General features: G+C 40.6%; 2 protein-coding genes across 3 annotated transcripts in view; one reads left to right on the forward strand and one right to left on the reverse strand.

The window, feature by feature from the left end:
• The window catches only part of LOC102295220 (gamma-secretase activating protein), a 63,051-nt gene extending 59,057 nt beyond the window's left edge, over positions 1–3,994 (reverse strand). Inside the window, exons 1-5 of one of the 2 annotated variants that reach the window (XM_042228274.1) lie at positions 3,589–3,994; positions 2,867–2,937; positions 1,495–1,551; positions 1,315–1,384; positions 1,019–1,066 (exon numbers count right to left, since the gene is read on the reverse strand). In XM_042228274.1, coding sequence (XP_042084208.1) covers positions 1,019–1,066; positions 1,315–1,384; positions 1,495–1,551; positions 2,867–2,937; positions 3,589–3,676 — 334 coding nt within the window. In that variant the 5' untranslated portion in view covers positions 3,677–3,994. The remainder of the gene's footprint in view (positions 1–1,018; positions 1,067–1,314; positions 1,385–1,494; positions 1,552–2,866; positions 2,938–3,588) is intronic. The other variant, XM_042228275.1, reaches the window with a different exon arrangement.
• Positions 3,995–5,392: 1,398 nt separating this feature from the next.
• Positions 5,393–26,412, forward strand: nampt1 (nicotinamide phosphoribosyltransferase 1). Its single transcript, XM_005941581.3, has 11 exons — positions 5,393–5,549; positions 11,680–11,836; positions 13,419–13,522; positions 14,674–14,802; positions 19,846–20,004; positions 20,301–20,437; positions 21,978–22,203; positions 22,317–22,436; positions 22,512–22,652; positions 22,802–22,936; positions 23,058–26,412. The coding sequence occupies exons 1-11, from the start codon at positions 5,496–5,498 to the stop codon at positions 23,169–23,171; spliced, it is 1,476 nt and encodes a 491-aa protein (XP_005941643.1). The 5' UTR covers positions 5,393–5,495; the 3' UTR covers positions 23,172–26,412.
• Positions 26,413–27,004: the final 592 nt, after the last annotated feature.

The following is a 27,004-nucleotide window of genomic DNA, read 5'->3' on the forward strand; positions in this document are numbered from 1 at the left end:
CTCAAACTGTTTTATCTCGGTTCTTTCCTGAGTTCCCTGTTATGTGTTGATAAAACAGAAGACTTTTTCTGTTTGAGTGACTCATAGGTCAGTGTTAAGTGTCTTAACAAAGACAAAATTCCTCTGAAAATGAGACGTACCAGAGTTGGACTGAGAAGCAGCTAATGTCCAAAGAAATACTTTCAAAGAGCTTTAGAAAACCTCAAGCTCAACTTAAAATTAAAAAGAAAGAAAAAAGAAAGAAAGTCTGAACTGAAATATAAAATGTAAAGAAATTACTTTTGCACATTACAATACTTTGGGTCCACTCTAATCACTAACTAAATGAAAACTGCTACAATGCTATTTTGTACCAATCATGCGTGCATGCTTGTTACTTCTCGAAAACACTTCATAAGCAAGCCACTTCACAACATACTGCACAGAGCATATTTCATTCTTTGACACAAACACGCCTTGGTGCACATGTCCCAGTCAGTGGAGTGCAGTGTGCACTGCTTCTGCACACTACTTTATGGGGCATTATATATTAATGCTGAAATTTAGAACGGCAATGAAAAAGTCTGACAATTTATCTTGTGAATGAGTTGGCAATTCAAACACATGTTTTTGGTAAGTTTTACCTCCTGCCTTTGTCCTTCTTTTTGCAATTGTGGCATTTCCAATCCCCTGTTTTGTCTTGGCTTTTTGTCAGTTGCATGATTCTTTTTGTTAGGCTTCTAGTTGATTATCCTGCTATCTTCTGCAGGATAAAGTTTTCTTCTCATTGATAACTTTTCTAATTCAGCATCCTGAATTTGGGTCCAAATAAAATATTGTTCAGTTGTCCATACTGCTAACAATTTCAGCTAGTATCAGTTAGGCCACACTTAAATTTACTACTTTAAATGTGTACTTTTAAGCCCTCTGGCTACTGCCAAAAATAACCTCTGGGGTATTTGTACCCCTGGTTGAGAATCACTGCTTTAAGAGAGGTTTAATGTCACAGTCTATGGATAAAACAGAAAAGGGATGTTACTTGGTTTGAGGCGCTCCTCTCCTCTGGCATTCTGTGCCAAGCTGACAGCTAGGAGAGAAAAAGCAAAGTTGGCATGTCACACGACTGAATTGGAACATATTTCCCACAATAATGTCTCCGGTGGTTCTTCAGGCACTAATCAGCATCCGAACAGCATCATCTCGTCTTGTACTTGTGGGTTCGTGCGTTGCATGATCTGAAACTGCTTTCTCGACACGGGCATTTAAACTTGATCTGAGTTCAAGAAGCCGGTGTTGTTGCTGATAATTCATTATCTGCACAAGACAGAGGCTCACCCAGCAGTGTCTCCTCTTTGTTCAGGGAACAGCTGCTGACACACACCTGCTTGTCAAATGTGTACAGGAGCTGTTGGGGAAAACACACATGCGCACAGTCGCATGAGAATGAGTGCATGATTGCAAAGTGTGCAAAACTTAATGGAATAATATAGGGACACACACACACAAACACAGTACCTTATTCTTCTTGCTGTTCGGGTCATATTTCCCAATCCTGGTGGTACCTGTTGCTCCCTATGAGAACATTAGTTCACTAATTAAAATATTACATTGTACAATCTTAATCTACCAAGAAGAAGTATTTAATTTCAGTCTGCCGTCTTCACCGCATCAGCATGTACGGAAAGTCATCCTTGACTTCTTTATTGCCATGGCCGACCCTACAGATCATCCAGACAAGACCTGCCCCGCTTCAAACCATCGATTCATTTTTCACATTTTTGCATTCAAAAGGTTTTCAATAAAAGGGCGTCTGCTCTGAAACCCAAGGTGCAACCAGGCATGCATAAAATTTCAAACCCTGCACTACAAAAAAAAAGAAAAAAAAAAAAGAGAGAGATTCTTTTCCCTTTGCAGGCTGCACACTGTCTTTAACCTCCTAAACCCACACAGTCTTGGAGGGTCCATCATTAAAAATTTATGTTGTGCAGAGGAGCGTGGTTCAACACAGAAAATTATATTTTACATTCTACCGAGGAGCCCAAGATTTCCACAAAAGTACTAAATGTGTCAAGCAGATACATGGCGAAATAAAACGAATCTAGATTTCTTTTTATTCTTTGGATATTTTCCATTTGAAGATGACTGTTGGAGCCATTAAAAAAAATGACTTCTGAGATATAAATATCTGACTTAGTACGACTTCAATGAAGAACTGACACAAGCAGCTTTTAAATATATGCATAAAAATGCTGTATTTAACAGAACAGCCACTTAAGAGGTGTAGTAACCCACACAACAGTGTGTTATTTTTGGGGGGTTAGCGGACAAATGGGACATCTGGTGAGTTCAAGACAGAGCATTTGACATGCAAATGCAAATATCTTATTAGCCAATCACATTGCAGCAATTCACTTCATTTAGGCATGCAGATGTGGTCAAAGCAACCTATGAAGTTCAAACTAAGCATCAGACTGAGGAAGAAATTGATTTAAGTGACTTTAAAAGTGTTGCGGTTGCTTGTGTCAGACAGACTGGTCTGAGTATTTCAGAAAAATTGTACTGGTAAATGAATTGAAGCTTATATAGAGCTGCTTTATTCTAATTGAGCACTCAGTGCACTTTGTACTTCACTGTGCTCAAACTGCTTCCAGTCACCAGATATTAGTTCAACAGAGCACTGTTGGGATGGGGTGAAATGGGCCATTAACATCAATTGTGTCAATACAGACCAAAATCTCTGAGTAATGTTTCCAGCAGCTTGTTGGATGAAGGCACTTGTGAAGGCAAAAATGGGGTCGGGCTCAGCACCATTAAAGCATACCTAATAAAGTGTCCAGTATGTAACATGTGCAACACATAATATGCAATGCCTTCACTGTGGGCTTACCTTCCAGGAATAAAGGATGCACCCATCTCTTTCAAAATTCACAATACGAATGTCGACGGCTCCAGAGTATTCTTCAGACACAGAACACACACTTTATTGCCTGGCCTGTTTTATTATCTCATCCCACTGCTTATCCAGAACATACTAAATAAGTAGTAGAATTACCCTCTGTAATAGATTGTTATCGCAAGCTAACGAGTGTCTGATAGCAGAGGCCTGTAAATATATAAAGTAACCCAACTAGACATCATGCACTGTCTACAAAATAACAACTATCATATATCATCTAGCAAGAACATGGAACATTTTATTTTCACGATGTATTTTAAGTTCTCTGTTTGTTTGTTTTTTAGATGTTTTCTGTTGATGTTTTGAGTTATGCTCCAGTTACTGAGTCTAAGAGCTGTAGCAAACGGGAGGTTGTTTCATCTCCCCTGCATTTAAGTGTGCGGTAACTGATGAAATAGTGCCATCTGGTGGTCAAAATTTAAAAAAAAAAAGAAGAAGTAATAAACAAATCACAGGAACTTTACCACTGCAGGCTAAACTGCCTATGGGGGGCTATAATAACAGTAAAGCTGCGATAAAGGCATAGAAAGAACGAAGAACACGACTTCGTTTGAACCCGCTACTTTTATGTGAGATATTCGTTTATCTGTGAAAACAACTAAAACCTGGCCGTCATCGAAAAGACGCTGACCGTTAGCACCTGAACGCCTCACCTTCTACTCTGCAGACCGACGCCTCCTTCCTGAGGATATCAGACACCACATCCCTGTGCAGGTCGAACTTTGGCTGTGTCCTCAACATATCTGTTGCTACTGTCCCTTGGTTTTTATACCAATAAAAATACTCTCTGCAGTTGAAAAGAGGCAGCAATTACAGCCCGGATCTGCTCAGGCTCCATATCATGTGACCGAAACTTGTTACTAGTTGAAAACTGAAAGTAGAGTAGAGCACTCCGACAAATATTACCTTTAACTATCTATCTCTTCCTCTTGACTTCACAAAGTTTTTATTGACATGCGGAAACGTCGCGTTAGTCTAAAGGTAGCTCCTCCCTCGAGTGGGATCACAGAGCCGGGATGTCGCTGCCATAGGCCGAGGAGAGCATCAGTCTGGAGGGTTGGAATCTCTCACGCCGCTGGCAGCCTGCTGAGCAAGGGACTTCACAGTGGTGTGTCATACATGTGTCCGCTTTTCTGTACATTCGAGCCCACGGGGTTGACTATTTACGTGTATTTTCAATCCAATATGGCAACATTTTAATGTTAAATGTAATATGTATAAGCACTAATTGCTCGCTACACTCCAAAAACAGAAAGCGGAAGGAACAACGGCGTGGTGAAAATCTGTAAACACCATCCATCCTGTAGTTAGAATTTTCAAAATGAAAAACAGTTAAATATTTATACATTCTGGCTTCAGGCGTGGCTGGAGGGGATCTTTAAAATGCAGCTATGAATCAATTGAATTATTTTTATTTTAATATTCTCTAGGTCCATCTTTTTGATGATTATTTTAAAACTTAAAACCACCTATAAACTCGAAATATATGTATTTGGTGTATTTATGCTTATATAAATTTCTCAAAGACCATCTCATTCCTTCATTTTTTAAAACTGAATGAAATTATTATTTGAAATACCTCAAGACCTACTGGTGAGACATCATTAACCCATGAATGAGTTTTTATGGTTTCTTATAACCTCGAACAGCTGTACAGCAAAGTGATAAAAGGGGTAAATTCAACTAAAAAGAGCTCATATCAGCCTATAGGGAGAATAAAGTTCAAGTGAAAAAAAAAAGACAAAAGGTGGGAAAAGAGCAGGTCCAACACATTTTTCGATATCAAGATAAATCGGAAAAAAATGTGTTTCTACCTTTGTATCATCTTCTAAAAACATAACAAAACAATCTGTACGTTAGTGATATCTAGACCTATTCAGAAGATTAAAAATATTGAGCATCTACCTAATAAGGGGAATAAATCAATCATCTTCTGAAACCAGACTTCTGTGTACAGTTAATGTGCTGTTGTGATTTACACATCACTAATTCCACAGAGGTACTCTAGGTGTTTTCACTCACTTTTGCTTCTTCACGTTAAATGTGCATGGTGTTCGTCACTATCCAACATTAACCTGCCTTTTTACTTTCACCTGTTGAAGGTGAGACAACTTTCACCATTACTATTCTTACAGGTGAAAGAACCTAGTATGTGATGTTCTGTACACTGCGTGAATGAATGAAAATATTTTGACGTGCAGGGTCTTTAATTAAGATTTACTCGAATTCCTACATTAAATCAATCAATAAATCAAGCAACGGTGCAGGTCCAAAAGCTTATGTTGGAGTTGTATTTGATGGCCAATACTGCCCTCATCTGCTCAGCTTGAGAACTGCATGTAAGAGCGCCCAACGCGCAATATAGCCGAGTGATTCCGGATATACACGACGAACGTCGGAGTTTCGGTGTGACGTATGCGCCCGCCCCCGAGTCCCCGCCCCTTCCCCCGCCCGTTCTCTATGCCCCTTCCAGGCTACACACAAGGCTGGAGAGTCTCCGGCAGCACGGCGCGTAACACAACCTACTGACAGCTGCGACTCACAACCAAGGAGGGAAAAGATGGAGCACAGAGACACCGACTTCAACATATTGCTAGCGACCGATTCATACAAGGTACGGTACCCGTGATGGTCTCGGGCGAACGAGGCATTAGGTGAAGGGAGAGTCGTTAAGAGTGAAAATTGACAAAGTCAAGGTGGTTTCATCATCAGTCCCAAGGCCATCACACTGTTCTGTGTGGCCGGTATCCATCGGTTCACCGCAGGCCAAATTAGTTGGGGGAGGGAGAAGAGGGCTGGTACAACAGAGACGGTGTACCACATTCACAATGCAGGCATCCTTTTTTCCCCTAGATTTCATGTAAGATCGCTATTACCATACCAGTCCCCTCTCGGATTGCTAGTCATAATGGTCCGCAGCTAGCTGAGTTAGCTAGCTAGCGCATAGGGAGCGCAAGAGAGAGATGAAGGGTATTGATATTAAAAAAAAGCTAGTATTAGCCCCTAGCTAGCAAGTGCTGTATGAACTGCACATGGGCAAAAGCTCAGTCACACTAGCTCGACGTCGTGTTAGCCACTATAGGGCTAGCTCGCACCACTCATAATGCAATTCATAACTTACGAGAAAACGAAAGTTAAAAAGGAATCACAAGGCAGCTAGACTTTCAAAGCGGGTTTAAGATGTTTGGCAGTGGGTAAGGGTTGTAAGTGTTTATACACTGGCTAACGACAAGAAACAACCCGCTGATAACCAACAATATAAACAGAGGACAAATGATCTTGGAGTATTGTTTAAGCTCACGTAGCAAGTGGTTGCCTGGACGGCTGCCAGGTCAACTGCCACATGACACCATTCAGCAATTCGGTGATGCTGATAATAGGAAAGAAAGTCAGAAATGACAGGAGAGAGGAGTATGGGGCTACCAGCAGAGGCAGGAAGCCCAAGTACCTCGACTAAAACCTAGGCTCAGACTGAGCTGTACTCCAGCTGAATGAATGAAAAAAAAAACTTGGTAATGTAGTCTAATGATACAAACTAACATCTTAAATGTATGTGTACATGGATGTACTTTCATTGTGTTTCATTGTGTTATCACTAATGTTAGTGTGGTTTAATTTGCCTATAATATATCTCTTAAGTGTGCTGTTCAGTTATACTTCAATATTTTATGTTCTGTACCCATATATATCAGCTGCATTGCCATATCATAATTTTTTTTTTACTAAGGAAATAAAAAAAAAAATCTTCACTTAAATACCTGCAAAATCTCCCGTCGGTGTGTAATGCACAGTCACACCTTACCTTTCATTTCATCCAAATGAGTGGCTTTGGTTTCATTTCATTGTTTCATTACAGTTTAACTTTCACTATAGAAAAAAATGAAAGTAAACGTATACCTGATTCTAGAAGTATTGATCGATTGGGATTATTGATGAACAGCCAGCACCACTGCTGACTGGTGTTAAGTGGATGTATATGTATATTATATAGTGTGGGTGTTTTTGTTTTGTTTTTTATGAGCAGAAACATCCCTTTGGAAGAGGTGGCAGTTTCATGTTGAGTGGTTTCTATAAAGTCTTAGCTTTCTGGCACCTCCTTTCATTTTGAACTAAGTCTAAAGTATCTGGATTGACTACCTTAATAAAGGGCATATGTAGTTAACCCCTTTATGAGACATCTACAGGGAAACTCAGTCTAGAGTATCAGATATTTCCTGATGCAACAATTACATCAAGTCCATTAAATCCTCCCACAGAGCTCATATTTCATTGACCCAACTTTATTCAAGTTATTGGAAAACAAAAAGTAGATTTCAAACAAAGACCCAGCATTTTCTGCTCCGCTTCACCACAATGTCAAAAATCAGAATACAGCCGACACACATTTTCATTCATAGAAACCAGTTTTTCCTTGTAACTTAAGAAAGCTCACAAAGAGCTGCATAATATAAAATAGAAGAAGGCTACAGATGTTTTTGTTAGGTAGCAACAAAGTGTGCTCAAAGTAAAGCACAGCATTGTGTTAGAAGTCGTGTTTTCAGTCAAGTAGTGATAGTTAAAGCCCAGGGAGAAGCAGCAAATGCCTGACAAATGACAGTACAGATAAATGTCTCCTCACTGCAGCGCAGGCAAGTTTTACTTGTGTTGCAACACCTGTTACCCAGCTTTACCTTGTATGTGTAGCTTGGCCGTGCATGACCAAAGGGAAAGGTTAATTCAAAGAAATGCTCGCTGGTCTCTCAGAACAACTGAAGGCACACACAGGACATAAAAACAAACTCCACCTGAGCACCTTTGTGTTTTGTGTGCTTGAATTCAAAAGCAAACTCTCTGTCCCAAAGGCACGCCGGCCTATTGTCTGGAAACATGCATTCAAAAAATCTCTGCTTGTTTGACAGGGAGGAGTTATATTGTGTTCTATTATTAGCACAGATTTTTAAAGAAAAGCCACATTAGTTTGTCACCATGTGACCACATTTGCATATTACACTCTTCTGACCCTTAAATCCAGAGTGAATGGTGGTGAGAAAGTAAGCAGGGATCCAGGGTCTTACATTAAAGTATCTGGGGTTTCATTTTAGCACTTCTTTCTTTTTTTTTTAATGCATCCCCTTGGTCTTATTTTGAAAGTTCGGGTCCTACTGTCCGGCTTAACCCGGCACTTCCTGCTTCATATTTTGATACCTTTCACCTGGTTCTCCAGCGTGTCTTGATTGGACAGACCAACTGCATGTGTTGTTTGCGTCTTTGAAAACTGGCTGCAAGCTGAAAAGCCACTTCAACAGAGAACTGTTTCACGTGCCACTACGGAGAGGTGATCAAGCCCAGTGTTGCAGAGTTGGATTTTATCTTTGGGACCAGACTAACTGAACTGCCAGTATGTGTTGTTCCATTATTTGTCTTTGAATTGAACTCTTAACTTCAGGTAATGGGACAGTGCCCTGCATGTACTGCATTTCACGCGTGGTGATGATGGAAAAGGTTGTGGTAATAGATTTAAGGAACTTTTGTGAAACGTCCAAGCGTTTTCACAAGGCTGCCTTCATCATCTCCTTCCCAGTCTCTCGAAAGAGCAAAGGAGGAATTACTTGATGTTTATAGATGGCAACTTGTGTGTGAGAAAATTACTGACATTGCATTAACTTTCTGCGCTGTCATAGACGATAAGCGTCAGTGTATATGTTTGGTGTTTTTGATTTTAATTATCCTGGAATCATTGCACCCTCAGTTAGCTCAGTATCATCAGAGTTTTAAAGGAGGAAGGAAGGAAAAAGAGGAAGCGGATAACAAACCCCAAACCTTACTTCAGTTGCGTTTGTGTCTGATCAGTTTTTTCAGTACAAAACCCAGACTGACTGAATATCCTCAAATTTATGAACCTAGAGCCTGCTTACCAGTTATTCATATATGAAAATAGTAAGATTTACTTAACATCTCCTTAGAGTTAAGAGGTACTGATAAGTGATGGCACTCTGTGGTTTTACCACTACATGCACCTCCTTCCATTACTGATACTGTTACTGTAAAACTGAATTGTGTAACTCAGTTGTTGGTCTTGTTTGTCGTAATTAGGTTCATGTTACAATAGATGGATGTTTTATAATCAAATATTCATGCGTGTCCTCTGCTGACATTTAATAATATTGGACGTACTGCTTGTGCTTTGAAACTCTGATTAGTTTTGCCATTCTAAAGCATTGGTTGTGTGTTTGTGTGTGTATACAGTGGGTGCCAATAAATATGTACACACGCGGTTGCACTCAGTGTCATGTTAAGTGTCTTGACTCTATTTTGAGTCCTCGAAAGCCCAGAGGAAAGGACACATATGGGGGTCAGAGTAACTGAGTGGTTCATTGACATTTATCTCATCTATACTCAATGTGGGTGTCAAGTAGTTTTGTATCTTACTGTATATTTAATGTCTTGATGCATGCTGAGTAATTCGGGTAAGGAACGCCCGAAAAGTTGATTCTCTTCTTCTGGATGTAGCGTTTTCAGTGGGAGAAACATTTTGTCCGAGTGACATCTTCAGTCTCAGCTGACTGCAGGTTTCCCCAAACTTTTAAAGAGTGTATTAGCATATTGACTGAAACTAGCCCAATGAATGAACAATGGGCTGTGAGGTCAGTTCTTGACCTTTTATATGGATATTGTCATGACCATTGATCAACAACCACTGATCAATAGCCACGAGTATCATTCACAGAGAGTTGGGGAATGGCTGCAATCACGGCGTTGTAAGATGGCGAAAGATGTTCAGAGATAGCCTTTCTCTTTTCACGTAAATGGCCTCCTTGACTCCGCGGTCAAACCAGCGTTCCTCCCTGTCCAGGATGTGTACATCCTCATCACTGAAAGAGTGGCCACTGGCCTGTAGGTGTGAATAGATTGTAGAGTCCTGGCCTGACGAATTAGCTCTTCTGTGTTGCCAGATCTCCAAAAGTTGATTCTGTTCATCTGGACGTAGCGTTTTCTGGGAAAAACGTTTCGTCACTCATCCAAGTGACTTCTTCAGTCTCACCTGGCATCTGTTGCCAGATGTTGTTTGGTCGTGGTCATGACCCTTTGCATATTAATGATCAAGATAAAGAACCACCAAACTTGGAAAAAGTGGGAGTCAAACTGGAAATGGAGAACATTCTTTTAGAGTTTCAGTAATGCTTATCAAGTAGTTAGTGTTTTCAGGAAAGTCAGCGTACAAACTGCACGCAAGCTGTTAGTGACCAAAACCATCGCAAGGTGGGTTTTTTTTTGTTTGTTTGTTTTTGCAGCGCTGTAAACTCCTTTGTGAATCAATTTCACATCCTAGCGAAAGCAAACGGCCTACTGCAACCACTTGCCAACCTGTCAGCAATCAAACTTTCCCTAGCAACTGAAGGCTACCACTGAGTCTGCACTGTCTATGAGTTTTTGTGACTGGGCCTTAGCAATCAGTTTCATAGCAACAACTCGCCAACTGGTCATTGAGTACTTATTTTTCCTTGGTGACTAGTGTTTACCAAGGCGATCACCAGCCAGTCTCTAGGTATGTTTGATCAGAGTCTAATGTCTAACAATAATAAATGACTCTTGCTTGTACTGTGACTTGTACTTTGACTGTGTACACATTAGGTTCTCATGTGACACATGATGAGGCAGGAATATAATTTCTAAATGTAAGTGCACTTCAGTTGTGGTAGGAGCGTTGCTGGTAGGAGTTAAACCTTTAGTGCACTCTAGAAATCCATTAGCTCATTTAGGGATTTAATTAATGACTGATGGCTACCACTGACTATGTATCGTCTCCTTTTTGTGAGACTGTATCATATGGGTATGATAGTAGAGTCTGTTATTGAAACATGTCTGGACTTGCCTTAAGCTGTTGACTTGATTGCAGACACCGGGGATTCAATTTTCACTAGAAGTGCACATAAAGCTCCAAACAACTGTTTTATAGAGAAAATGTGTATGTGTGAGAGACAAATTCGACTTCTTTCTCCCTGAATGTAATTTTTTTTTTTTAAATGCATGACATTGAAACACTTTTATGAACTGAAATGTTTCATGCAATCAGATAAGTTGTGAAAATGTGTTTATTTGGTAAGAAGTTATTGATTCTATGGGATTTCTTCATTTCTGTGGAAGATAAGTTGTTGTTTTTTTTTTTTTCAGTTTGAAAATGCTGCAATTTTCCTTTGAAATCCTATCGACGCCCTGAAATCAAGCAGGGTGTTGGCCATTATGCGTTGGTCCAAATTCCCTGTACACTAAATATTTTGCACAATCTTAAAACACATTGAGATAAAATCAGTTCCTTCGAATGGTGGGCTTGTGCAGTATTGTACAGTGCAAAATGTACAAGATACATTGTGAAACTGGGCTACAGTACAGGCCCATTGCCTCTTGACACTAATGATAAAATCTAGATGAGTCATTTTGCACTGGTGGCATGTTAACACATGCATACTAAATAAAAAATAAAGTAGTTAGTGATCACGTTTGGATGGGGTTTGACTCAACTTAGAAGTGAGTACACCTTCACCAATGTATTTCAGACTGAAATAAGATAAATTGGAGATGTTGTCTTAGTGTTCCTGGATCCAGAAATTTATTCATGCACGTAAAATGCGTGTCTAGGGAATTTTCAGCTGTGTCAGAGGTATGCGGTATCAGACTGCTTTTGTTTTAGTTTTCTCCTAACCCAGTTAAACTGGTTAGTCATTGTTTATGGCCAGTCTAATTTGTCTTGTGCTCTGTTTTGGCAGGTAACGCATTATAAACAGTACCCCCCCAACACGAGTAAAGTGTACTCTTACTTCGAGTGCCGCGAGAAGAGGACAGACCCCAGCAAAAACAGAAAAGTCAAATATGACAAAACTGTCTTTTATGGCCTACAGTACATCCTGCACAAATATCTAAAAGGTAAGTTTGCCTTTTGTTTAAGTAAAAGCTCTGTAGCCAGACTAAACAAGTCAACATGACCTTGCAACTAAGTCCAAGCTTCTCAATGGCAAATAAACACAGATGGGAGGGAGTCTGGTCACATGCAGCCACCGCGTTGTGATATTTGCGTAAATAGAAGTGCTTCCAGTCCACTTAAATTAAATAAGGGTAACAGTTCAATACTTAAATCACACAACCAAGACATGGAAGCAAGCTGTGCACATGATGTTATGGTTCTAGTGCTGTGAATGCAGTTTACACAACCGCTATTTTGCTGTGGTCCAGCAAGCCTCAGTCTCTAGTCAGGCGAAAGATTTTTACTGGTTAATAAAAAAAATTAAGTGTAGCTGAAAAAGTCGACATCCAGACTTTGGAGGGCCTTTTTATAGTACTTGATTGGTCCCTGTGGGAGCACTCTATTGTTTTGGCCTTCCCTCTACAGGGCAAGGTCAGCATACAGGGAAAGTTGCAGAGCAGTGTGCCTAAGGCTTTTCAAAGTCATTGCTTTGCTGAAGGACACTTCAGCAGGGCAGGTGGTTTCTATCGAGTCCTGGAGCAACAGTTCTTTTATTCATTCGAAAAACAGCAAGGCTGCAGCGTGCTGCTTCACATTGATTAGGCCGTACAAAACAAACATACCACAAAAGAATCCAAGTTGGGAAAGAAATGAGAAAACAAGACCAGCCTGAAATAAGCCCAAAACACTTTATGCCCTAATTAACTCAAGATGATTAACGCTGACGCTCACGTCCTGAGAGGCAAAAGAGAGGGCAAGAGAGAGTGTCGAAAGAATGCATCTCCCTCATGTCTGTTAAGCGGATTTCATGGTGTGGTAACAGAGGTGTGGAGAGAGTGCAACGGATAACAGAGAACAGAGACGGAGAGGACAAAAGCACAGCTGCTCTTTCGCTGTCCGAGGGAGAAAAGCTGGCTCGGCAGAGCATCGCTCGGAGCACAGCGATTAGGCCATCTACCAGCGATGCATCCTCGATCCTCTAACAGAATTAATTTCATGAGCAAGTGAAAGTTAAAAAAAAACCCAGACCCTCTGTTTACCCAAAGCTACAAGAAAACCTCACCATTCAGAGAATTTAACCCGATAATGCATTGTTGAAAGAGGGTTACATTAAAGTAGCTTAGTATAAAATCTAGAAACAAAAGAAAGCAGCTAGCTCCACTTACACGTCATGATTTTATAAATATCGATAAAAATGATTGCACACACATGTAACACTTTTTTTTTTATTTCTCAGACTGTCAGACCTTTCTTTTGCATTTCCTAATAAACCACAGTATCCCCTTAGAGATCCTTTCCCATCTGTGGTATGCTGTGTTTAATAGTTTCCATGAACTAGAAACTAGTCAGACTTGAAATGAGACAAGGATGTAGTTTGTGTCACATGTTTTCCAAACAAAGATGCCTTCTCAGCAGCTTCAAACTTGATTATCGTGGTGGACAGTAGAGAAGCACACCAGTGCTGCGGTGTTTGTTTCACCAACCTCTTTGTCTGTACTGTCTCCCGCTTCCTCCTTTATTCCCCACCTACTTCCTGCTCTCCAGGAAAAGTAGTGACTCCAGAGAAGATTCAAGAGGCGAAGGAGGTCTACAGGGAACACTTCCAGGATGATGTTTTTAATGAGAAGGGGTGGACTTATATTTTGGAGGTAAGAGATTACTGAAAGATTTTTGTCTTTTTTTCCTATATGATGAAACATTTTTATAGGTATATTTGTACACAGGTTTCCTAAACAATACAGAGTGTTTCAGGAAACGGTTTATTAAGGAAAAAATTGTGTGTACGTGTAAACAAGCACATCGTAATGTTACCACATGAAACACTGTGGTGTTGATGTGTCGCGCATCAGAGAAGCTAGAGGTCACCAGGAGATTTGGTGTGTTGCTAGAAAACTGTTTTAAGGCATTTTTTTTTTAAAATAATTAAAAACTAGTTGTTTAAAAAAATCATTACTAAAAAGGATGCCACTATCAGATGCTCGTTTGCAGCAGTACAGACACAAAACTGTCATGGCCTCCTCCGTTTGACACACATCACAGTACCAGACCAACAGGAACACACACTCAGCCCCTCCCCCTCACTAGCAGCACTATATGAGGAATTCTGAGGGGTCAGTAAAGCATCAGTTTCAACAACATTAGTTAATTTGAATGGTATATGTTAGCCTTAGCCATCTAACTATTAGCAATTATTAGTTAGTCAAAGTAGTGGCTACGGCTAATAATAAAATAATATTGTTAATGTTGTTGCTAGGAAACAAACATTTAATCTTCTGTGTTTGTAATGTTAATACATGGTTCATTTCACTGGATAATGTATTATTTGTGTGTAGAAGGTGTTAGGTTTAACAGACGCAAAGAAAAGTCTAAAGTCTACTAACAAATAAACAAAAATAGTAAGAACCTACTTTACAGATTCCACTCTAACTGCAATTAAAATATAGTGCTGAGCCAAGTACAGCACAACCTCAGGCAACCAAAAATACAGTTGTTTTTTTTTGCTTTTGTTTTTTCTGATAGAAATGTGTACCTTACTGTTATGTCCTCGATGGAATTTGTTTTTGTTTTTGTTTTTGTTTTTTGTTTGTTTGTTTTATTTAAACTGAATTATGCAAACCTAATCGACAATTTAAAACTATGGAAATGAACATAATACTTCCCTTTAATTTACTTTTCCCTCCAAGTAAATGGCTTACCTCTGAAAATCTTTTGCTATAGCTTAGATATAAATCTGTTAATATATCCAGGAAGGTGATGCTGGTAACCTTATATATTTATGTGCATTTCTTTGTGTTTACAGAAATACAACGGACACCTGCCCATTGAAATCAAGGCGGTGCCAGAGGGGAGTGTCATTCCTCGAGGCAATGTTTTGTTCACAGTGGAGAGCACAGACCCCGAATGCTACTGGCTCACTAACTGGGTGGAGGTACGTTTGGTTCATGGACACGGGTCAGGGTGGGATCTGAGAGGGCCCTGACATGACATGTTTTATTCATTTATGGATTTGAGGTGTACTTTTTATGTGTAATCTATAACAAAAAACAGAATTTTGACTGTTGTTTAAATCTGTCTTGTGGGGTTCTGCTGCTTTTCAGTGTAATGCTAAATCACAGGAGAACCCCTTCACAGTGTAACTACTGGAAGAGCTCTATCAAGTTAAAAGCCCTCGTAAATTTCATACCCCTGTGCCCTCAAATAGCAGTGAAATGTTTTATGTGCTCATCACATTGCTACTAAAACTACATTGCTAGGCTTAGCGATACCATTTAATGGTTATTTGATAATTAATAGAAGAAGGAAGACATTAGCAACGTTTAGGTCCCATTTATTACAATAGAGAGGTAATAGTTTTATAAAAGCCATAAACAATTTAGTTTGGCAGCATGCCCTGTGACACTTCATGATTTCTTAAATCTCACTGAGTTGCAATTCTGCCATAGTTTATAGCTTAATACCCACTTGGAGACATACTCGTGTTACAACTGCAGCAAAAGGATAGTGTAGAGATTTCATTGAGTAGTCAAAGAATGTAGTAGTAATAGGCTCATATGGTCATTGTTGTACACTTACACTTCTTTGACGCCAAAAAAAGAAGTGTAAATTGAGTTTTGTATGCTGCAGACTGAAACAGCTCAGTGGTTCTGAAAAATACACTTAATCGCTTCTTTGTTGAGAGCACGGTGAAAATATTGATACCACTTTGGTGGCTCCGTAAAAGGCATGCAAAAGCCACCTACCAGCCCATTTTAAACTCATTAACTACAACATAATGCGTGATCCCTTTTATTTAAAGGTCAGGGTGAGGAGCTGGCTCCACTCGAGCCTATACAAGACTGCCATGAACTGATATGCTGCACATCAACAGAATAACCTGAGCATATACTGTTAATATGATTATTTATACCTTCAAAACAAATCTACCAATGTCAGATATATGGTGTCTAGTTCAGTTAGAGCTAGCTGGATAGCCAGGCCTGCATCACTTTTGGGTATTATTGCTTTGTATATTTACAGAATTTATTGCTGTCCAAAATGAACATGACTTTTTGCTTCATGACTTAGTATCATGGAACTATGGTCACTTAGTATTTTATCTAGTAGTATTGTTAGCAAGAAAGCTAAAGTTAGCCTTGGGGCATTAATGTGGAAATTATTGATTTGTTGTCTTACTGTATTGATTGTAGTGCATATATGAATATATGTCTGTATCTAACCCATCTCCTCTTCAAGGGGTTCGACTAGTTTCAACTAATCTTTGCACAGACATCGTCACATATGCTGCTATTATGTTTGTAAAAAATGGTAATTGTATTTAATTTTTATATTTCAAGTTATATTCTCTGATTACGTTTATGTACATCGCTTATACGTAACTAAACAGTCACCAAAATTTGTGCCTGTGGTGTTGAGTCAACACTAAATACAGGATGGAGATTCTAAAAAAGCTGATGAAGTTAAAGTTATTGGTTAGCCCTAGTTATAGCTAGGTGGCTAGCAAGCTATTGCTAGGTTTTTTTTTTAGATTAAATTATTTTTTGCTACTAAAAAAGATGATTGGGAGGGGGCTGTTGTGACCCTCAGAAGTAAAGCATGGCGCCTGTAGGTGTTGAATACCCCACTGCTGTAGTTTTCCCAGTGTTTGTCACTCATCTGATTAGATGAGATTCATTGTATAAAAACTTAACCTAATATTAGCTATCGTATAGCTAATAGCAGTATTGCTAGTTTGCAAATGTAGCAGCTGGCTAGATCATCTTAGCTTACTCCCTGGCTAAAGTTGTTTCTGGCAAAATGCTATCTTGTCTTTCTGTTCAGTGTTTGTTGGCGGTGAATGCTTGTTGATTTGCGGACTCCGTTCATTAGCTAATGTTAGCAGGTCATCGACTTTCCCAAAGTCAGTGAAGAAGCTTTTAAATAGCAGGGAAGATCTAGTTTTTTTTTGAGATTATATCATATTTGATTTTGTCTTGTAATGATGTCATATTTTACCTTTGTTCACAGCCAGACTACCTGTGCTTTTCCTGATTCTACTATTTGTTCTACGATGATCTAATTAGCTTTAGTTTTATTTTTTACTACACAGAAGAATGATGTCACTATTTCCATCTAACAAATAAGCATATTTAGCAAATGTCTTGTAACCATACTGTAGGTTTCACAAATAATTCACATAAAATTCCAGAGAAAGTTAAGTAGATTTGAGTGACTTTATTCTGGTAGTTTGAGTACTGCATTTTTACACTGAGCTGATCCACAGTGTGACTCTGAGATCAGGATTATCATGAACTTAATGCTGCATGAACAGGCTGTCCTCAATGACTCCGCGGAACAAGCACTTTCTTGCACTTCACTTTCACTTTCTGTTCTTCTGACTGCTGTCGTGTCTCGTGCTGTTTTTTTTTTTTTTCACCATGTCAAACCAGTTCATAAATATCACGTTTGACTGCTCCTACAAATGAATCACGCCGTGATTAATCAGAAACGGCATTCTTTTGTTTGTCTGTTGATGCAAAAAGCTTTTTATAATCTATATGCACACACTTACCAGCACATTAGTATGTTCAGAAAGTCTAATGTATCCTGAAAGTGGTCTGCGTTTGGAGCTATTATGTGACGCGCACACTCTCGACTCTGTAATGGCATAGTACTTGGAGGTCACCTACAGCCAAGAGCACTGTGACGACACGTCCACAAACCCATTTATACACACACTTGGTAAGTTTCTCTGGTTGATTTAAATACACACATAAACAGACACACACGGGGGGTCATTCTTCATGGCTGTGAAGTAAAATTAGCCACAGACTGGTGTCCTTGAGCTGCGTCACCAGGTCATACTCTATTTATCTCTTTCCCTTTCACGCTTGCTGTCCCTTCTTGTTTCGCTTTTCTCATTTTCTTCTTTGTCACATCATTTTTTCCCCTTTCTTCTCTATTGCTTTCTTGTCCTTTTTTATTTATTTATTTTTTGCCATTACCTTCCCCATTCTCATCCCGCTCTGTGGTTCCTTATCGCCGTCCATTTTGTTCTGGGACATTGACAGAGTAGTTGTGTTGTTGTGTGTAGGGTGTGCATTCCTTCTTAGTGTTGCTTTTACTGCCCCTCCATTTTACCGTGGCAGCAAGTATCCTTTACAAACTGTCGCCTGACAATGACAATGATAGAAAAATTGCAGTGTAAGAATGCTTACACTGTACTTAATCTGTTACCACACAAATGTAGAATTGGTTTTAACTACTACATGCCCATGCTACAGTGTTGTTTGATCTGTTTGTGCAGTTGGCAAACCGATACTCTTAATCACACTGAAAAAAGTTGCAAAAAAGATGGCGTTTGTATGATTAAAAACAGGCATTTTTGCACCCCGCTAGGTGTGTATCATTTGGCTTTTGTAGATAAAAATGACATAAGATGCTTTTATAAGGTATAATATGTGTATAAAGGCTCAAAACAGGGTGATTAAGCCTGTTGCCATGCAACACAATGTCATCTTGACATCATAAAGTCTCATGCGTAACTCAACTTTTCTAAGATATAAATTAGATGTTACTGTTGTGAAATAAAAAATGATACGGTTCTTTTAAACAGTGTTATTAGTGCATGAATGCTACCAGTGGGTCATTTTAACCTGTTCCTTCTAGGCAACAAAAGGACATGATATTGTGTGATATAAATAAGAACTTTCAGCGGCCTGTGCAAAGTTTGGTTGCTCAACTGCTTATAGTCGAGGAGGAGTTTGCGGACAAGGAAACAAACACGCACATGCGCGTTTTTGTTTTATTGTAAGAAATTTACAGCTCAAGCTTTATGTGTACCTCTATGAAGACATGCGTTCCAGAGGTGGAGAGTGGGGATATTTTGGTCTTCCTGAAACCCCTACAAGAGCTATTTAAGTGCTGAGACTCGTTTTAAAGGTTAAGGCTAGCATTAGCATTAAAGGACAGGGTCGGGGGCTAAATGTCAGTGAATGTCCTCGCAGAGATAGCCTTACAAATGCATGTCTGTGTGCGTACACATGGACTTTGGACTTTCTTTGGCAGTCACATGAGTCCATATTATGGAATTATAATTAGGCTGGGGATGCATGTGACCTGCTCAGTGTTATAAGGTAGAAACACACCGCATAGTGTTAGGAGGCACAAAGAGTGTGAGCTGGGTAAACAGAATTTTTAGTTATATTTAGAGTTTTAGTCTTGCTTGGTGTCTTTATCTGCTGTTAATGAGGTTCAGCCTACATAGCATAGTACTTGGTTGTCATTCCTAACATGAAATGTTTAAATCGCAGTAAGCGGTTACATAGTGTTAGTTTAGCGCTCTTGTTCATAATCCTCTTGTCACCATATTCCACAGGTTTCTCTTTCTATCAAACTTTTTCTGCATCATCTGTTCTTACTGCAGCTTAAATCTGATGATTGCTTTGACAAAATGGATTTTGAATTTACAAGGAGGAGAGCTTTAGAAAGCGAGGGCAAAACACTGACTGGCAGATCTTCACAGAATCACGCTCTATGCTTCAGACTGCAGGAAGTATGTATTCCTAAAATTTCCCAGGTGGTGGAGAGTACAGATAAGCCACTTGTTTTCATATTAAAGTCATTGACTGTGGTCCAGAGTTGACATGAAGCAACAAGGAATGTGCTTTTCCCAGAGTTTGTCTTTGGTGAATGAGCAGGCCGCTGTGATCCCTCTGAGCCTGTTAGTTTTGGGTTTTAGTACCATTTAAATATTGGGAAAGCAGAAGAATTGGGCCAGACATTCACCGGTCTGTTGCCTGCAGGGGTAAAAAAAACTTGACTATGCTTGCTTTTTTCTTTTTTGCTTACCATTAACTGTTATGAATATTTAGTCCGATAACCTGATTGTTTGCTATAATAAATGCACATGGAAAAACTTAGAGCATAATGACACCCTGAACAATTTATAAATATCCAGTAAAGTGAACTGAACTCTCCTTTCTTTCTCCGTCAGACCATCCTGGTTCAGATCTGGTATCCCATCACTGTGGCGACCAACTCTAGAGAGCAAAAGAAGATCCTTGCCAAGTACCTCTTAGAGACTTCGGGGAATTTGGAGGGGCTGGAGTATAAACTACATGACTTCGGCTACAGAGGCGTGTCCTCACAAGAGGTATGGAGAAAGCTAAAGGATTTAAATCCGGTTAATTTAAGGACAAGGACAATAAAGCTCATCAGAGATTTCAAAAACAAAGAAAATTAAGACTGGGTCTAGTCCACATTTTGCTCTCCCTTGCAAACGCAAGGGAGAGCAGGAGGTGGGCGGGGCTTCTCTGCTCAAAGCCATCAAAGAGCATCTGCAATTGCAAATCTATAAATGAGAAAATAAGGGGAAACATTATTTCCACTTTAAGGTTGTTTACAGCACTTCAAGGTCCCTAACCCCCACCCTATCCTCTTTATTCACAGACTGCTGGCATAGGAGCCTCCGCCCATCTGGTCAACTTCAAGGGCACAGACACGGTCGCTGGCATCGGAGTCATTAAGAAGTACTATGGCACCAAGGACCCTGTGCCAGGCTTCTCAGTGCCCGCTGCCGAGCACAGGTACACACACGTTTTACTTTACTGGCCTTATTTATTTAGTGTTAATCTGTAAAGGACTTTATGTTCCTGCTTAGAGATGGAATATTTGTCTGTGCAGTGTACCGTTCTGAGCTGTGTTTTATTGCAGATACGACCGCACAGTTTACAGAGATTTACTTCCAGACTCCATGTAATGACGGGTGTCTGAGAAACACTGCTTTCAAGGGACTTCCAAAATTTACACAAACTTTAAGCAGCTCATGCAGGTTGCTAAATTACTGCACACAGTTTTAACTATCTGCATTTAGGCCACACATTCACCTGTTCTCTTGGAAAATCTCAGCTGTCTTCATCTGTATTGCTGCTTTTGATGAAATGGTGCACAGTTTGGCCAAGAGCCCGCTCTGAAATCCAGCTTTTCATCCACAGAGAAGGAAACTCGCTTCAAATAACACCTAATTATGTGCCAAAGCTGTTGATGTAGAGATGTTTGTCAGCCAGAGTGAATATTTATTCAACATTTGGCTCATAATGGTGTTAATTTTCTCTCCTGACTTGTCCTTGGTCACCCTCGCAGTCATTATCTGGTTCGTCTATTTCATTTGGTGAATGGTGCTGTGATTAGTTGGAAGTGAGAGTTTTGATTGGCTGCTGCCCCGGCGCACATCTCTCTCCATTTATCCTGCTTACAGACACCTCTCCCTTTCTGTTTCGCTCTCATGCGCGCACACACAGCAGCTTCCTACTGGCCACCAGCGCTGTTACTGCTGCACCAGCGCACCCTTCTTCCCCATACCAGTGCATTGTGGGATAGTGGCTGGAGTTGTTATAGCAACTGTTATGCAATGGCCTCCCTCCTGAAATCGGTTTCGTTTCTACCTCCTCGGTGGGAGGAGTCGCAGTGATATTCCAGAGGAAAAGGGAGGGTTGATTTTTTTTTTCTTTCTTTTTTTTAGAGAAAAGGTGTGTCACCCTTCGTTTGAAGAAATCAGTGCCAGCAGTGTGTGCACACTGCACACGTTTCATGTATTAGGGTTGTGCCAAGAAGCTCAGGAGCTGCAGCGCATTAAACTAAAATTATCTTCAGGGCCAAGTTGGATTCTGGAACAACACAATGGAGAGAGCACCAAATCCTTAAAACAAAGCAACATGATCATTACAAGCATCTGCTGTCCAAGACCTAATAAGCCTAAAGTCCAGATCTTCATGTTTTTCTGCACTTTTCCATTTACCTTACCTTATTATCATGGTGCGTGATGCATTAACATTAATATTTGATATATTCATCAGGAGCTCTGTGTGGGTTCTATCACCTTTTTCTCCTTGTCTGACTCTACACTGGTGATGCTAGGCGATGCAGAAGAACGCCAGCATCAGAAGTACACACAGCTGTTGTACAGTACCTGTAAGATCATATTTGGGCTCGTCTTAGACTAAAACCTGGAGTGCAGCGCCCTCTTCTGGACACTCTGGGACATTATCACTCAATCACTGTGTTTGGTCTTTCCTGTCTTACTCTTCTTCAGATGTATATTTAATAGCTCTGCCATTCTCTCTGCAGTACCATCACAGCGTGGGGGAAAGACCATGAAAAAGATGCCTTCGAGCACATCATCAAGCAGTTTCCCAGCGTGCCTGTGTCCATAGTCAGCGACAGCTACGACATCTACAACGCCTGCGAGAAGATTTGGGGAGAAGACCTGCGGGCGCTGATCGAGATGCGCAGCGCAGACGCCCCGCTCGTCGTTCGACCAGACTCAGGAAACCCGCTCGATACGGTTTTGAAGGTGCGGTCACACAAACGGCTTTACTTTCATTTATAGTCTTTAACCCAGCCAGGAAACTCAACTTTTCCTCTCTGTACCTCCTCCTCCATCCTCTCTTCTTTGACTGTTTACAGGTTTTGGAGATTCTAGGGAAGAAGTTTGCACCAAAGGAGAACTCTAAAGGGTTCAAGGTTCTCCCTCCTTACATTAGAGTCATACAAGGAGATGGAGTGGATATCAACACACTGCAAGAGGTACAGGCACATGGCGCCAGCTGTTCAAAGTTTGAAGGCAGCAGCAAGGTTTGATTGTGTGTATTTGTTTCCCAGATTGTGGAGGGAATGAAGCAACACAGATGGTCCATTGAGAACATTACCTTCGGGTCCGGAGGGGCTCTGCTGCAGAAACTGACCAGAGATCTGCTCAACTGCTCATTCAAATGCAGCTACGTGGTCACTAACGGACTAGGGGTGAGGACCGGGTGAATGGGTCTACATTTGTAGCTGTTTAAGTGCACTTTCTGGAAATCTTTATTTATTCATCCATGATCCCAGGCAGACTTTTCAGGGATGTCCTTTCTGTTTCAGTGTGACATAGATCTTTTTGTGCTGTATCTCAGGTGAACGTGTTCAAGGATCCGGTGGCAGATCCCAACAAGAGGTCGAAGAAAGGTCGTCTGTCTCTACACCGGACCCAGAGCGGAGACTTTGTCACTCTGGAGGAGGGCAAGGGCGATCTGGAGGAGTATGGCGTGGTGAGTTCACACAAACCCTTTTCTTTACTCAATTGTTTTGATTGTTCACATGTAATTTGATTTCATACGAACACTGCCGTTCTCACTTTTTTTGTTGTTTTGTCTTTACTCTTTCCTCCAGGACCTGTTGCACACTGTCTTTCGTAATGGGAAGATTGTGAAGACGTACACATTTGACGAAGTCAGAGACAATGCTAAGCTCAAAGAGAGCGAGCTTGAAGAGCTGCTGCACTGAGTGCAGTCCTGCTAATCCCCACATATTATCCAAACCCCCCACCCTCCAAAAAAAATATCCTTTTCCTTTCAATCTTTCACCTGTAGGCTTCCATTGTCACCCTAGAGAATGGAGGTAGTGTGCACTGTTGATAGACCCCACTTTTTAAGCCTGAGAATCCCTTAGTGTGTCCCCATAAACTCCAGATTTCCTTAAAATTCCTGAATTTTCACCCTCTGTTCTCCAGCCGAGTGGGGAAACTTTAAAAACACCTCAGATCAGTGACAAAGCCCTTTAGAGTCGGGGGGTGGGGATGGGAGGCGGGAACAGAAGGAAAATGTGTTGTTGTGAGCAAAAGAAAAAGATGTGAGAGAAGTTGTGATTGTGATGTTAGAACATTCAAATCCTTGTGCTACTGCCCTAAGTTGATCACCAGCGCGTTGCACTGATAGGCCGGCTACATTGCAGCTTAATGAATATGTTGGTCCGGCTGCTGGTAGGAGGCGTGGCGACAGACCTTTTCCCATGACGCCACACGCGCGAGGGCGCTTGAGATGATTGTAGGTTTTTTGAATGAGCATTTCGACGGCCGTGTGCCGAATGCACCTGAGATGAGTGAGAAAGAACCTGGCGGAAGCCACACCCACACGAGTTAACATTCTCCATGTATCCTGTACAGAACTGTTTAGAAAAAAAAAATACATGTCTGAATCTACTTAGCGTTGTCTTTTATGTGAAGCAAGAAAACGATCACGTATATCACAATGCACCAATTACACTTGGACTTAAGGAAAAATCATGAACGCTTGGACTTGGAGCACGAGTAATGAAAGGTTAATTTCCTCCACAGTTCTTGCTTTTTAATAGTTACAATTAATAAATAAACAAAACGAATTACAATAGGCCAATATTTAAGTCAAGTACTCCCACTGTCCCACCACAAAATTATTGGTGCATCTCTGGAGGTATATCTGATCATTTACTTACTGTTATGTTGCCCACAGCACGTTCCCATCATGAAGGTTTGATCTACAATCCAAATCACACCACAAAAATCACAAATGGAGGAAGACGGAGTTTAATAAATCACTTTTTTTTTCCTTTCTTTGTAATTCTTATTGATTTTTCAGATTCAGGTTTGATTACATTCAAATAATCATTCAGTAATAGACATTTAAATCGATCGGAAATTAAAAAGGCCCAGAGATTAGATGGTTTCCACTGAACTTTAACGAGTGGGGTTTTTTGGACTAGGTCTTCATGATGGTGAATGGCCACTCTTTGCTGTTAATCAGACCAAGAGTTGATGTGAAAAAAATATACATTGCAGAAATCGTCTTCACTGGAATGAAGAGGACAAAAACCTTATGTGTTTCTGAAAGATGACGTGCATATATGTGGCGCCTTGGCTGAGATGTTTGTTCGGTGTTGGTTCTGATGTCTTTGTGTGTGTGAATGTGAGTGAGTGAGTGTGTGTGTGGGGGGTGAGAGAGACGTTTTCTTCCTTTAAACAACTGTGTGCTATTCCTTTTTCTGCAAATGTGCTTGTTTGTCGTGGGAATAAAACAACATTCTTCCCGGCCTTTTATTCTGAAAGGAGACGTTGTGACAGTCTAGTGGAGAGTTAGTTTAACTTTTTGGCAAACAAGAGGTTTATAAATGAAAAAATTAAAAAAGCGAGAGTACTTTCTGACACTAACATGCACCAGCTACGCATTGGTAGTCGGTGGAGCATAGTTGCTGGTCAGAGAAGCATTTCCCCTTAGTATCACTGCCTTAACTTTTGAAGGGGAGGAATGGTTTGGATTTATTGCCCTGGTGTAAATGGGGGTTTCGCTTGCTAATGCCTTTCGGAGTTGATCAACTTTCCATTCAGAGCATCTTAGCCAGATTGTGGTGGGTGTCATTTCCTGAGTTGGCCTTTTTCAGAGTGAAGGGATTTTTCTAGTAGAGCGCTAGGAGCTGGTGACATCACAGGACAAAGAGTTGCGTTTTTTTTTACGGTAATAGCAGTCGCCAAGTTGTGAAAGTACCAGAGTGACTTATCTCAGTACAGTCCACAGGAGATAAATCCTTTGGTGCTCCTCATAATTCACGTAGCGCCACCAAAAGGATTACATTTGAAGCTCTCGGGTTTGTGGACTGCCATTTGTGATTCCTTCCACGGGGTTGATTTAGTCGTAATCACATGACACTGTAATCGTGAGCGTTGCTGGTAATTCAGGCTCAAAGGCACTCTCACAGAGCTGCTGCCCCGGCTGTAGGCTGTCTTGTTTAAACTTTAAAGCCTCCAGGTGGTAATTTGTTCCCGCTCTTCAGACACTCAGCTGCTTCACATTCATAACTTCACACGCTACGCCCTCTGGGAGCTCCACAGAGCCGCAGCAGCCTCACCGGAGCTATTAGAGCATCAGCGACCTCCTTTTTTTCTTTCTTTCTTAAAGGTTCCCTCACAGACACTGACCCTGCTCCCCCCCCATGTAACCAACCTTGATAACGCCTGTGATGTCACCAACTCCCATTCCTCTCCACTGGCTCAGAGCCATCGCGCTCAAACACAGACAAGCTGAGCGAATCACACGCTGATACAACATCGGACCGTTATTCAATCTTCCTGTTTTGTTTTGTTTTTTTCCTTCTTCCCGCTGCTGTTATCCGTGAGGTCATGTCATCCAGCAAGTAATGAACCTGTAGTCCTTTTACATTCAGTAAAATTTTCATTTTACTATTTTGATACTGTCTCGGTTCTTACCTCAGAGAGATATTATTTTGTATGACAAAGGAAAAAAAAACCAAAACCAATAATATGCCAGAAATCTAGCGGTAAATATCCTTATTTACAACTGATGCGGCCATACTGCCTTCTCACTTGTACATAAAAACAAGTAGTTTGACTAAAAGTGGAGAGGGCAAGTTAGGGGAGACGACCACACTTGATGAAATTATTATTTTTGTCAAAACGATCATTTTTGTACCAACAGAAGAATATCCAAAACTGCTTGACAGACCTAGCAGTGCGACTGTCGAGCTTTTAGCTTCTGTTTGTGTGGGCGTGTGGTCCGGTGGGAGTGCTCTGTGTGTGCGTGTAATGAATGAAAGTGTTTGTGGATACTATTTTTTTTTTTTCCTCTCTCTGTTGTTGTTGTTTTACTTGTATGTATATGTTGATTGTTCCAAATTCTCTCCCAGCACAAATGATATTTTAACTAACATAACATGCTATGTTGTCAACAATACATTGATTAAAGATGCCACCCTGTCAGTTTGAAGTGCTTCATTTGTCGCGCCTCCTTTTTGTTTTTCCATTGATAGCGTTGGCCTTTCCAACAAGTGCCTCCGAAACGACTTAACAGCCCTAATGCAGAGACAGCTGGGAGGCTGTGTGAAATGTACATTAAAAACACAAAGTAGTGAATATGGAATCTTACAGAGCCGCTTTTGATTCACAGAAGAACACAGAAAACACATCACATGTTTAAAAATGAGCAAATATACCATTTTAGGAAAAGTATTGGCTCGTCACATTCACTGAATTTGATGGCAGCGTTACAAAATACTTGCGACACGGCCATGTTTACTGCTGTGTAACGACAGTCTGGGAACTGAAGAGACCAGCTGCTGGAATTCTGGGAGAGGAATGTTTTCCAATTCTTGTTTGAAGGCTTCAGCTGGTGAGAAGTCTGGACTGCAGGCAGGCCAATTCAGCACCCGGACTCTTCTACTATGAAGCCATGCTGTTATAATTGATCCAGTATGCAGTTTAGCATTGCTTTGTTAAAATGTGTGAGGCCTGCCCTGAAAAACATGTATGGTTGGGAGCATATGTTCCTCTTGAACCTGTATATACATTTCAA

This window comes from Haplochromis burtoni, unplaced genomic scaffold, assembly GCF_018398535.1.
Source record: "Haplochromis burtoni strain Fernald_Lab_line unplaced genomic scaffold, NCSU_Asbu1 Contig_315, whole genome shotgun sequence".
In the NCBI taxonomy this organism is placed as follows: domain Eukaryota; kingdom Metazoa; phylum Chordata; class Actinopteri; order Cichliformes; family Cichlidae; genus Haplochromis; species Haplochromis burtoni.

Excerpts from the sequence above, each read along its gene's own strand:
- nampt1 (XM_005941581.3), top strand. The coding sequence starts at position 5,496 with ATGGAGCACAGAGACACCGACTTCAACATATTGCTAGCGACCGATTCA. Across the intron at positions 11,837-13,418 it reads CCTGCACAAATATCTAAAAG|GAAAAGTAGTGACTCCAGAG; the intron begins GTAAGTTTGCCT and ends CCTGCTCTCCAG. Across the intron at positions 22,437-22,511 it reads ATATCAACACACTGCAAGAG|ATTGTGGAGGGAATGAAGCA; the intron begins GTACAGGCACAT and ends TTTGTTTCCCAG.